The sequence below is a fragment of the Amphiprion ocellaris genome, chromosome 14 (assembly GCF_022539595.1).
Source record: "Amphiprion ocellaris isolate individual 3 ecotype Okinawa chromosome 14, ASM2253959v1, whole genome shotgun sequence".
NCBI classification, from domain to species: Eukaryota; Metazoa; Chordata; class Actinopteri; family Pomacentridae; genus Amphiprion; species Amphiprion ocellaris.
In genome coordinates, this window is record NC_072779.1 from 12,976,973 (window position 1) to 12,989,597 (window position 12,625).

Sequence of the window (12,625 nt, forward strand, 5' to 3'; positions counted from 1 at the left end):
GTTTACTTGATGCAGACAGTGTTTGAGATGTATCAGGTATACATAAAACCCGCTTTGTATTGCAAGCACCTAATGTAAAAAAAACAGTCACACATGGTAATGCTAGATTATAGATTTCTGAGATCTCTAACACGGTTCTATAGGCTTCGCAGCTCATCTCAGGTTCTCCACATGTGAGAATTTTGCATGTAGGTGCAGCCGAGTCAGATGAATCTATATAACCTTCAATATGGCAGCTTTCTGTAAAAGGGCAGAAGTGACACCATTCCTTACCTTTTACATCTTTTGTGACTTCCTCTTTCAGAGCATTTAATGCGGTGGGTTTACATGGTGGAGCCTGAGGACTACACTTCACTCAAGACATTGATATAACAACACAACAACAAACATGCAACTGCTCAGGCTGCAATGATCAAAGAACCTTTTAATTCTAAGGAAATAGCAGAAGAGAGTTGTAGCTGAGTGCTGCACTGTGTTAAAGCCTCACTGACTTTGAACCATCATAAAGCTGGTCAGCCAAGCAAAAATGACACATCCCACTTCCATATTCTGTCAAATAGAAGAGTGAGACTGAATACACTTGTTTCTAACTACACTGGTCAACACATACAGGCCACTCTTACCAGAATAATCAAGGCTTAAGGTACTCAGTAAAACCCAAGCTCAGTATTATATGTGGCATTCTTATAAAAGTACAGCACTGCAGCACTAACAGTCACACTGGGAATGCACAGTTTGCATGTTTCTCTACACACAAAGAAAAGCCATAGTAAAACTACATTCTGAAGCATTTATAAAAATCCACTGCAATTTATCAACCTTACTGCATGTTGCAGGTGATCAACTGTGTTGATCAAAGCTAAGTATAATTTAGACAGATGTATACCACAAGCTTAAGACTCAAGTAGGTCAGCCAGAAACGGCACGACATACCTCACCTGCTACTCCTTCCAAAAAGGAGTTGGGACTGACACAATGCAACACTTCTGCTGAGCACATGAGCTCCACTGTGCCAGCCAACACAAACAGCTCTCATCAGTGCATCGGCACTCTAAGACTCTCTACAGCAAGTCACTTATTCACAGTTCTAGCACCACTTCAGTCATTAGGTAAAACCTTATGAGGGGGCAGGTCGCTGTTGCACAAATCTCCTCACATGTTCCACTGAACAAGGCTGTTAACGCTGCAACTCTCGGTGTGGAATGGACATGATTACCCCTGGGAGGGTCCTTGCCTGCCAACACGTAGGCTTTTGATACAGAGCGCCATTGCAAAGCAAGCGCCTGAGCCTCTGCTTAGACAGGATTCACCCACAACCCTGTCTGCATAGCAGACAAAGAGCTGCTGTGTGCTCCCCCACTGCGGCTGCCTGTGCACTCCACATGACAGACCGACGTACGCTTTCACACGACATAAATTATGCCACCTCTTCTCCCCCTCATCACTCCTCAGGTGATCTCATTCTTACTAGCTGCACTCAGATGCGGCTGGATTAAGATCATGTCTGGCTATATCCTCTTTCTGTCTTTCTGCTATGTACATTACTCAGTGCTAACATGTAGAATCAGCGGTGACGGGCTACAGGGGAGGCTTGTATACAGTGTCATTAACAGTAACAAAGACTCTGTTGTTGGAAGCCACCACTGACTGAGATAGCAGGACAAATGTGGAGTAAAACCTCTTTCCATCTCTTTGTCTTTGGTTGTGGTGGCAAAATCCAACTATAATATCCGAACTATACATTCCTTATCACCTGAATAGTGCCCCAGTCTAACCGTCAGCTAAGGTTATTCTTGTGAAGCTAGAGAAAAGAACTTTAATCCAAACAATCTGCAGCTACTCCACACACCTCTGATTTTTTGCCGAGCACTGGGGTGAAGAAAACTAAACTGCATCTCTGGTGCTGGTCACCAGAACAACATCTAGGCAGGCTCAGTCAACACAGTACTCTCTGACAATGTTTGTGTTCCTGAGGAGTTGACGAAAAGTGGATTAAGAGTGGTGTCGTTACTGCCCTTGTGTAGAAGCAGCCATCTATTGAATATGCGCATCCTGCTTGGCTGTGCCTTGCATCCAAATCTCAGTGTGTGGAAATGCATAGATAAATGTGGAGTCCCATTAGAGGGGGAAGCCTGTATGGAAACAAACTGTCCTCTCTACTATTAATCTACTAGCCTTCTATTTTTAAATAAGAGCTTCAGGGCATACAGAGATTAATAACCAGTGGATGGAAGCTCATTTTATTAAAATGTTGCTATGTTACTGTTACAATCCTTTCCGCTTGGCCTTATATAACAGTATATTTTTAATTTTTTGGAAGAAAAAATTTTTAAAAAACACCCTTTAAAAAGCCAGCTGTTCTAGTCAGGCCACAATTTACGTTTTGAATTTGGTGTTGTTGATCATTCCATCATGTCACTCTGTAAGAGGTTGTGCAATTTCCAGCAGTGGTTTATTAGTAATGAGCTTGCCGTGCTCCAACTCATTGATGTTGAGCAAATCTATAATGTGAAAAGCGTAAATCAGAAACTGCTGCCGAGCAACTCTTTGTGATTTCAAACCATCAAGAAGGTTCCACCTTTGGCCACAGTCCAATTAACGGTAGAGCTGGTTGAAACTAAGTGCTTCACACTGTCAATGATGAATGTTTAAATACATGGAGAGCAGAGCTTTTTGGCCTATGTGATTTAGAGTGTAACGAGTAAAAGTTACCAAGGGCAAAAGCTACCTGAGAAGGATTTTTTTGCGAACAAACCCTGCTTCATAAATGAAGCCTGCTACTTCAAAAATGTTGTATTAATCATGTTTTCTCATGACATACTGCTGAACTTTGGACCTCTAACCCTCCTTCTCCTGTCCTTCGTCTGTTTCTTAGCATTGATTTAAAAAATAAATCTTTTAAAATGCCTTGATGATTTTGTAGCATAGTGACTGGAAGAAACCTGCATAATATACGCTTTGTATCCATAAATTGAATTAAGACGATGGTTTATGTTAATGGGGCTGCTAAAAAAAGAGCAAAGCACATCTTGATTTTATGTTAATTTTTTATAATGGTATTAACTGTTGGAAATACTTCTAACAAGATGAACACATCTGTCTTTGGAAGTTTAATTAAACAAATATAGTGGGGAAAAAAAAACTAATGCAGATGTTGAAGGACCTCTCAGTCATTATTGTGACATTAATTAGCGAACATCTTAGAAGAAAGAGCCATTGCATGAGGATTAGGATTTGCCAAATTTGTTTTTCCATGAAAAGTACAGTATTATGGAGCTTGTTGTAATGAGGGATTAGACCAAGGTCACTGCTGCTGAAAGATGCAAGCCCACCAGGACCAACTGCGTCCTTTCTTTCGAAGATTTCTACGCTTGCTTTATCGTCCCTGTAGTTCTTGGTGTGTCAGTGCTGTGTACTTACATGTGAAAATTTGGAAGGCAAAAAAACCCCCAAAGCAAAGACACTGCATTTGACTTGGAATGTGCGTTGTGTAAGGGTTTCCCTATATGTTTGAGTGATTTCTGTCTGTTCTGTGTCTGCCTTGAGAGGTGGCTGTCCTTATCTCTTGTTCCCAGACCTGTTTTTTTTTTTTTTTTTTTTTTTTTTTTGCTCACAAAACATCAGAGGATGCTGCACTCTTTTGGCGTCTGAGCATGCCCCCACCGCGGCCTTTGTCCACACAGATCGATGGGCGCCCACGTGCAGCATTCTGTAGATGAACCACCCGGAAGACTCACCTGCTGTGCCAAACCTTTTCACTGCCCTTAACGCAGTTCTTCAGACAAATAAAGATAATTCCTGCACCACTTAAAACACACAGCCAACACCAAATATAGCATTTGGGTTACAATCTTTTTCATCTCTTGGGGAAGGGGGAAAGGAGGCAATTTAGGTAATGCATAGATTAGTCTGTTTCCACTGGTGCAAGGACAACAGAGAAGAGACTTGCTGCCGAACAGCACATGGAGTGGTATGAAGGACAGAAAAAAAGGCATCTGGTGAGTGTGATTTTTCTGGTGTCATTGTTGTTTTCATGCATTCTACACTGGGGATTGTCTCCATGTCAAGCTTTAATCCAATAAACATTCTGATGTGCTCTCTTTGCAGCATGTCATTTAATAATGCTTGCCTTTTTGCTGCGAGCAGAGCCATGCCATCTTTGCTCATATTAGGAATGATTAATGCTCATTTTTGGAAAATGTGCAGAGATGAAAGTACAACCATATAGCTCAGTGTATAGTCCTTCTTATGTGCTGCTTTAAGATGTAACACCGAAGATCTCATATTTAACAATATGTCTAATAATACATGTACCACTATGTATGTGTTGCTCCTGAAGCCATTCTATATTTGTATTCTGCACAGCCATGTAACGAGACTCTGCATGAAGACAATGTCATTTTGCAATCTTCAGTGTATTTTGCAGTCATAAACCAAAATGTAAGTGTTAGAAACAGGTCTTCAAAGAGCAGGTGTGCATAGGTCTGCGCATCTTGAGTCAGTAACAGTGATTTATAATGTGCAGAGGTTCAGCACACCTTGCGCTGGTCTCCTGAGCCTGTTGGCCGCCCTTTCACCAGAACCAGCAGTCCTTACTGGGGAGATGGATGTGTCGCTCTGTTGCCGACTAAACAAATCTCCCTCCTCACTTTCAATCTTCATTTCGGTCCAAAATGTGCACCTCATTAGAAAGCAATCCTGTTTAACTGCGGTCAGTTGAAATGTTGCTAATAATGAGAGAAATGTCTCTGTTCCTGCCAAAGGAGAGCTGTGGCTTCTGAGAAAATCTGGTTACTAAATGCACCTATGACAAAACATCAGTGCAAATGTTATTACAATTTGACGGCCTCAATAATCAGCCACGTCGTGCGAGAGGATTTATGTCTTAATGTTTGAGTGTAATCCACACATTGACCTTAGAGTATAATGGCATATAAGACTTTAGATGAGAAAAATATGCACTGAAGAGAGAGGAAAAACACAGAATATAAAAATCACGAAACAAAGCATCTCTGTACAGTCATTTTCTCTGTGATGCAGTATATGAATGCTTCCCATACTGTGCAACACCCACGTACTCTGCAGACCTTTCTCGTCACCTTGAGCACGCTGATTATATATACAATGAGCATTCAGCACATTAGGCGCATTTTCCATAGTGACCTCGTGACCAGTGATAGTATATCTCCGTTCAGCTTAATTTGTTGGATGTCAGAACTGCAGTCCAAACTGACAATAACAACCTGATAATAACCGAACACACTCTCACAAACTGATGCCGTGGTAATAGCCTTTGCAAATAAAAGCAACCACAGAAAACAAAATTCTGCTCATCATTATGTTCATTATATAATGCCTTGTCTTACCTTCTACTTCTTTCTGGACAGCTGCTGGAGAACAAAGAAAAACAGACGTATTTAATGTTGACAGCAGAATATTAAGAATTAATCTGCTACCAGTTTACAGTCTGCATCTCATCTAACATAGATGGATAAATCATGCTATTCTGAACCTTTCAGCTTCTTTCACGACGTGCATGCAGCCCTACATGTGCTTCAGTCCTGTTATGTTGTTCATTTGTTGTCAATGTAGCTGCAGCAGTAGAATTACTGATAATGAAGATGGCGTTGTATCACACATGTGGCATATTGCGTGACATACCTATAATCATACATTCACAACAGAAGTGAGTACAATCCTTTGCAATGTAACCGATACGTCAAAACATTCTAAATTGTATCAGTGTTCATTATTGCAGTAATTCCTCTTATTAACAGGCAAAAAAAACCTTCTCAAAAGACTACACAGGCTTGAAATATATACGGAAATTATAGGTCCAAAAGTAGAAACTCAGTGCAACAAAAGTGATAACACCTGTCATCAGTGATGAAAAAAAAAAGCTGTGATCACTGAAATAAAACTGAGTACACCTGTGATTTCCAGTTAGCCTCACTGCATGAACATTGTTACAAAATGACCTATGAACAGCATAACTTTCTCAGTTTTAGCCATGTCGGTCATCTCTATAAGTCCTGGCTTCAAGTTGGAAAGGAACTGTGGCAGGACTTGAAAAAGTGACTGTCAGATGCCACAAAGTTGTAAAAGGATATAGAAAGATTGGCGGCCAAGGGGAAATCAGTCTAAATACCAATGCAGCAGTAATCAGGAGGCATAGAATGAGTCATAGGACGGCTGATCAGAGCAGTAGTGGCTGTCTTCCTAAAATGATGCGATGGACAGTGCACTACTTGCACAATCTACCTCTGAAAAACAGACAGGCAAGTGTTTCAGACTTGGCACAGAGGCTACCAATGGAAATCAGAGTCTCTGTGACAGCTCAGCCAGTGTGAAGGGCATTGTCTAACATCAGCCTGAATGGACGGCATCCATGAAAAGGAACCTCTCTTGCTCTATGGCACAAAACCACAAGATTGTACATTGCTAAAGAACACGAAAAGAAGCCTGCTGAATATTGGGAGCACATTCTTTGGTCAGATGAGACCAAGATAATTTAGCTTGGCCCAACATATTTGATGTAAACCTGGCCAGAGCTACCGCAGTGAATGCATTATCCTCACAAAGAAGCAGACGGGAGTGTAATCATATGGGGATGCAAGAGTGCAAAAGGTGTTTGGGAGATGACATTTATAGATGGCACCATGAATTCCTGTGGATATACCAAAATACTGGCTAACAAGACGACTCTCAGTCTCTTAGCAGTAGAGAAATATTTCAGCATGATAATGATTCAAAGCACACTGCCAAAATCACACAAGAGTTTCTCAAGAGTTAAAAAAAAAAAGTGAGAAGTATGACCTGGCCAAGTATATCACCTGCCTTGAATCCAACAGAACACCTTTGGGGTATTTTAGAGAGAAAGACAGAGCAACAAAACTCCCTCCAGCAACAAGCAGCTGAAAAAAAAAAATCTCTGAAGAATGGCAGAACATCTCTCTGGAAAGCTTTGAAACACTGGCATCTTGCATGCTGAGGAGGATGGAGGTTGTCATTGAAAATAAAGGTAGAGATACAAAGTATTGAAAAAAGAAAAGGTTTGAATCGCAGTAATGAAAAATGCTCTGACTTTTGTCGCTTTAAGTTCCTGCTGTGGGGCCTGTATTTTTAATATATGGAAGCTAAACTGTTATTTAATTTTCCATAAGTGCAAATACCCTACTGCTCACCTTACAACTTTGAATCACTTGACATTTATACTTTTTATAGTACGCTGTTGACCTAAAAGAAACCCTGCCAGTATTCTGTTTGTCTCTTGAGCCAGCGAGGTCCCCTGACCTTGTGTAAGAAGGCTGCAGAGCTTCCAAGCCAATTACATATTAATGACTAACATTCATAAGAGGCAAACCTGAAGTGTTTTGCAAAGTGGAAAAGATATCGACCACTTCTGTACTCTAGGAACACGGAGCTTCAAAGCTCACTTTAAATCACAAAATTCTATGCTTGTTGTTTATCAGTTTTGCCAGAATAAGAAAATTACATCCATTTAGTGGAATGGTAGATGTCTCAGGGTTGAAAACACGCAAACCGCTCTCGTATTAGAAAGCCGTTGTCCTCTGACTTGTGGAGATAACTGCTGAGAGAGCTGGACTCCCTTACGAAGCGAGCCTTTAAGTACTGCTGCACTATACTTTGGTCTGGATTGCAGTTAAGTGGACTTTATTGATTATCCTCTGGAGCTCAATGACGATATGGACTATATATTTAGAATGAGATATTAATAACATATTTGATCCATTTATAAGCCATAAACAAGCAGCACAGCACAGTACGATGGCACTACAAAGGAAGCCATTTTTTTGTATTCCAGGGTAGAAATCAGGTATTTGGTCACAGTAAGTGATGCTGTTGATACAGGTGCATCAATAAGATCAGATTATTACACTAAGACATTTCTTTGTTTGGACCATTTGTTTTTAGCAGCTAAACCATACATAGATATTACTGTATAATCCGCATTATTCAGTCAATTACCGACTTCATAACTGTTCTCTATTTGTGCCATTGCTTCACTGCATTTTGCCATTTATCAGCTATCATTAGCCTGTAAATGCTTTAGTTTAGGGAAAATATATTAACAGCAATGTGCCTCAATGCCAAGCACAAACACTCCTTTCATTTTATAAAAGGAAACACAATTAACTATGAATATCAATTTTGTCTGCCCTGCACTTCATGGAAAAAAATATACATATTAATGCCCAAAACGCAGTGCAGCTGCAAACAGAAGGATGATATTTCTCTTACCTTCCTGGCAGTACCTTCCCTTGTAGCTGGTATTGATGCAGTCACAAAGGACTTCTCCATCACTGACGGAGCACAGGCCTTTGTTGCTGCAGGGGGAGTGTGTGTCACATATGTACTCCAAATCGTTATGAACAGCTTGACCGTCCAGCAGGATTGGTAGTGCCTCCCCCAGTTTCAGATTGGTTATAAGGCCCTGGAATGGCGGCTCGTATTTGACAGTGCTGGAGGTCAGGGCAGACAGACGCACATCAGGAGAGATCCCTCCTACGTAGAGGTCACTGGCCACGACCATTTCTTTCCTCTTCGACTTCACCTCAGCCACTTTCTCCTCATTGTCTACCATCAGTCTGGTCTCTCTGTAATTACGAGTGAGAAGGATTCTGTGCCAGCGCTGGTCATTTATGTGAGTCTCCGTGTGCAGGGAGGCTGGTTCAGCACAATGAATGGTGAAACGCATCTGGAGCCTCCCGTCTGCAATCAGAAGCTCCAGGAAGTCGCAGTTGCCCCCATCATCAAGATAGAGCACCAGGGCTTTGCTCACGTTGGTTTTCAGAATAAAGCTGAGCTCACCTGTCGTCTTGGCGTCCCACTGGCCGTAGCGTGTCCACTGACCAGGAACGCCCTCATATTCCAAAGCTATTCCCGATAGAACCAATCCAGCTAAGAAGAAAATCCAGCAAGTCTTGCCTTTACACCTGCCCATGATGGTTACTATCTACTATCTACTACTGGCTTCCGTGTGGTCTCTAATTCACATAAATCCAACACAGCTGTGAGGAAACGTTGTCTAGTGTCTATGATTGTTTTATCACTCCTAAAATATGCAGAAATAAGACTGCAACTCCCACATGCAGTAAAAGATATTCTCTAGCCTTGACTGTCTATCCTGATTCTTTTTGCCATCTCTCTGTGGGTGACACGTGATAGAGTGAACAACTGAGGCACATCGCACAACACTTTGCATCTACTTTGGATCAGCTGAGAAAGAGAGCAAAAAACACATGTGATCCACAATACTGTGTGCTTCCTCGTCTTCGCCATCCAGTGTCTTGGCCTCCATCCAGCACTGTTCCTGTCAGTTCTCCATGGGTTCGCTAGGCATGCAGCCTAGGTACAGCCTCCATTCTCCTCAGCAACATCCTAAGACATAAAAGAAGAAGAATGCATAATGAATAGTTGGAAACATTACCAACCACTGATTGTACAAAATAACAGTCATTATGAATAACATGGCAAGTGAATTACACAAGCTAACAAGTCATTAAGGAGAGAAATTTGGAGAAGAGAGAGGCAGAAAACCTCTATTGTTATTCAGAACTGGAGCCTGGCTAATATATTAACCAGCTGGTATTCTGCCGATATTGGCCTATAATAGACATATCGATATTGGCATACATGGCGTCAGATATGTGCTGAAAATTATGACATCTTAACATAATGCAGAAAAGATGCTTGTGGTAATTTACAGATGGTGTCATCCTGTAGTTTAGCCAAAAGAACAGCTTCGACTTCCTTCTTTTGTGTTACAATTAAACAGATGATAGTGGTGGAGTCTAGCTGCTAGTTTGTGAGACACATTCTTAGAATCCTAATAAACAATGACCTTATCATTTACCCTTCATTATTACTCTAGCGTACTGTATGTATATACACTACCAGTCAAAAGTTTGGACACACCTTCTCATTCAATGCTTTTTATTTATTTGTATTTTTTGCTACATTGTATATTAATTCTGAAGATTTACACTTTTTTGTTTACAACATAATTCCATATGTATTCTTTTATAGCTTTGATGTCTTCAGTATTAATCTACAATGTATAAGATGATTAAATAAAAACCACTGAATGAGTGAAGGTGTGTCCAAACTTTTGACTGGTAGTGTATATACGGAACATAAATGAAAAATGTCAAATTTAGAATTTTTGACTCCCTAAAAATGAGTATCAACTCCAAAAATCCAGTACCAGTCCACCCCCATTCAAAAGTCACCATTCAGCAGTGGTTCACAGTATTACAGGTCACTTCAAACAGCTACCATAAAAACCATGGCTACAGTTGAGAGATTTCATTAACAAGCCCTCCGGTCAAACGACATCTCAGTCCAGACCCTGAACTTCACACCTTCACACTGAGGCAGAAGGAGAAATGGAGGATCTCATCGGTTTGAAGAGACCTGAGCTCATTTCCAAGATGCTGATGGGAAAGGTTGTTTCATAAGAACCCCACAGATGCTCTGACACAATCATGGCCTTGCAGACTTCAGTGATGTTGAGCCCCTTAAGGCCTCTGCACTCCCTGGATTCAGGCTAAGATATTGCGGGCTAAACAGCATATGCAGGCCAGAAGCTAGGAATGTGACGAAAAGGAAGAGGTCTATATGACAAATAAACAAGTACACAAAAAAAATCCACTACTTTGTGGTAGCAAAAGAGGGTGTGGCTCTCCAGCCTAAGGACACAAAGTTATGCACCAGTCTTTGACTGAACTGGAAACCTGCACTGAGTCATCACTACCATTCAGACTAAAATCTGGTGTCTAACTGATGTTAAGTGGTCCTATGAAATTATGTACCGGAAAACAGCATACATTCGTAAAGACAACATTTACATTTAAATAATGAGGGGATTGTTTATGTGTACTTTCATTATCCTGCAGAGAACAAAGCCAATAATGAATTTATCCTACAGACAAGTGCTGTCTCTGTAGTCACAGCCTGATATAGCTCATGTCTCAGTGCCAAAGAACTGCACTGCTGCCCAAAACCCATTAAAAACACATAAAAGAGCAATAACACTGTGTGATTCAATGAAGTGATCAAAACCAAAATCAGCAGCTACAATCAATTACAGCCAGTTTGTGCAAAAAAAGCGGAAAAACTGTAGATCTCAAGGATGCCTACACTGCACGTCATATATATCGCACATCTAATGAAACTCTAAATGTTTGATTTAGAAAGTAGGTTGTACAGTGAATGTTGGGGTTTATGCTCTTAACATTCACAAAATGTACCAAAGTCACCCTGTCGCCTTAGAAAAGAAAACAATGCAGCACTTTACATACTAATTCCCCCCAAATCCAATCAATCAGCCTCCAACATATACAGACTTAGAGTATATCAGTATTTTGAGTTAAAGCTCTGGTGGTTACAGTGAAAAAGAAAAAGGGCTCATTTGACTGAAAGTGAGGGAAAAAAAATCTTTATGTAAAACTAGGTTCTTTCTCATTTGGAGATGTTTCTCAATTTGAAGCAGAAGCATTTAATGTAAGTTTGGCCCAATTTCCACTCTGTCACAGACAGAAATATATGTGTTTGAGTCTGCTTGGAATTAGAGCCTCTTTTGGGTTTCCTGCTGATGAGGGACTATCACAGTTGGGTCTATTTGCTAAAGGTACATGTCGCAGGAAAGAGTGCATCACAGCAAATAAATCAAAGTTTCTCCCCAAAGTATCAGAAGGCTCCAGGCTTGAAGAAAACCCTTCTGATAGACGGGTTTATCATGGGAATAGCTGTATCCTGGAAGGTCATAAAAACTGACACCCTCCTCACGGGATGAATTGCAATTTGCCAGGGTCAGGTATGGTGTGCAAAACGCTTCTCAGAATCTGTCAGAACGCCGTATACGTGGTCCACCTCAGTTTGTTTTGATTTGGAAAATAACACATTAGTATTTTTGCACACGAAGAGACAGGAGGTATGTGGTGCTTTCGGTTTCCTCGCCACATGATCACTATTTTGCATCAACTCTCATTTACACTCATTAAAGGGGACCTGTCAGGCTATTTTAGGCAATATTTTTGTTCTGGGACTTCACTAGAACAACATTGCATGATATAGAGTTCAAAAACCTCCTTATTTGTCTTATACTGGCTTCTTACGCAGTCCGTCAGTTCAGTCACTGTTTGAAACCAGCTGATTTTGCTCTGGGCTCTTTAAGGCCTCCCTCTCTAAAAGCCTGCTTTCATCTGACTGGTAGCCTTCACGGAAGCCTTTGCTTGTGAGGATCCTCTTATCCTGGAACCTGCTAAGTAATATAATTTCTCATTCTAGGACTTTTTAAATCAATTTGTACACATTTAAAACCCCAGATCCAATACGTAATTTAACAGTGGACAGCATGAACATCAGCAGCAATAAAGACATGACAAGGCTTCTCTGTAGGAAAAATGCTACCCTCACTACCTTCCTTATGTGTGGCATAGTGGTGGATTTAAGTCTTTAAATCACAAGCATACAAGCAATTCCCTGTTGATAGATGTACACGCCTGAAATGTGCCAAAATGTTGACTGAAGTGGAAAACATTTGCTCTTAAGAAACTTCATAGGCAACGTAGCTAGTAAAATGTAATTCTACTGCTGCCAA

At 40.8% G+C, this 12,625-nt stretch overlaps 1 protein-coding gene across 7 annotated transcripts in view; it reads right to left on the minus strand.

Annotated features, from left to right (window-relative positions):
• nrxn2a (neurexin 2a) overlaps positions 1-12,625 on the minus strand; it is a 126,503-nt gene that overhangs the window by 93,748 nt on the left and 20,130 nt on the right. For 5 of the 7 annotated variants that reach the window (XM_023268007.3, XM_023268008.3, XM_023268004.3 and 2 more), the window contains exons 2-3: positions 8,263-9,402; positions 5,367-5,390 (exon numbers count right to left, since the gene is read on the minus strand). In XM_023268007.3, coding sequence (XP_023123775.2) covers positions 5,367-5,390; positions 8,263-8,965 — 727 coding nt within the window. In that variant the 5' untranslated portion in view covers positions 8,966-9,402. The remainder of the gene's footprint in view (positions 1-5,366; positions 5,391-8,262; positions 9,403-12,625) is intronic. The other 2 variants (XM_023268009.3, XM_055017082.1) reach the window with 1 other exon arrangement.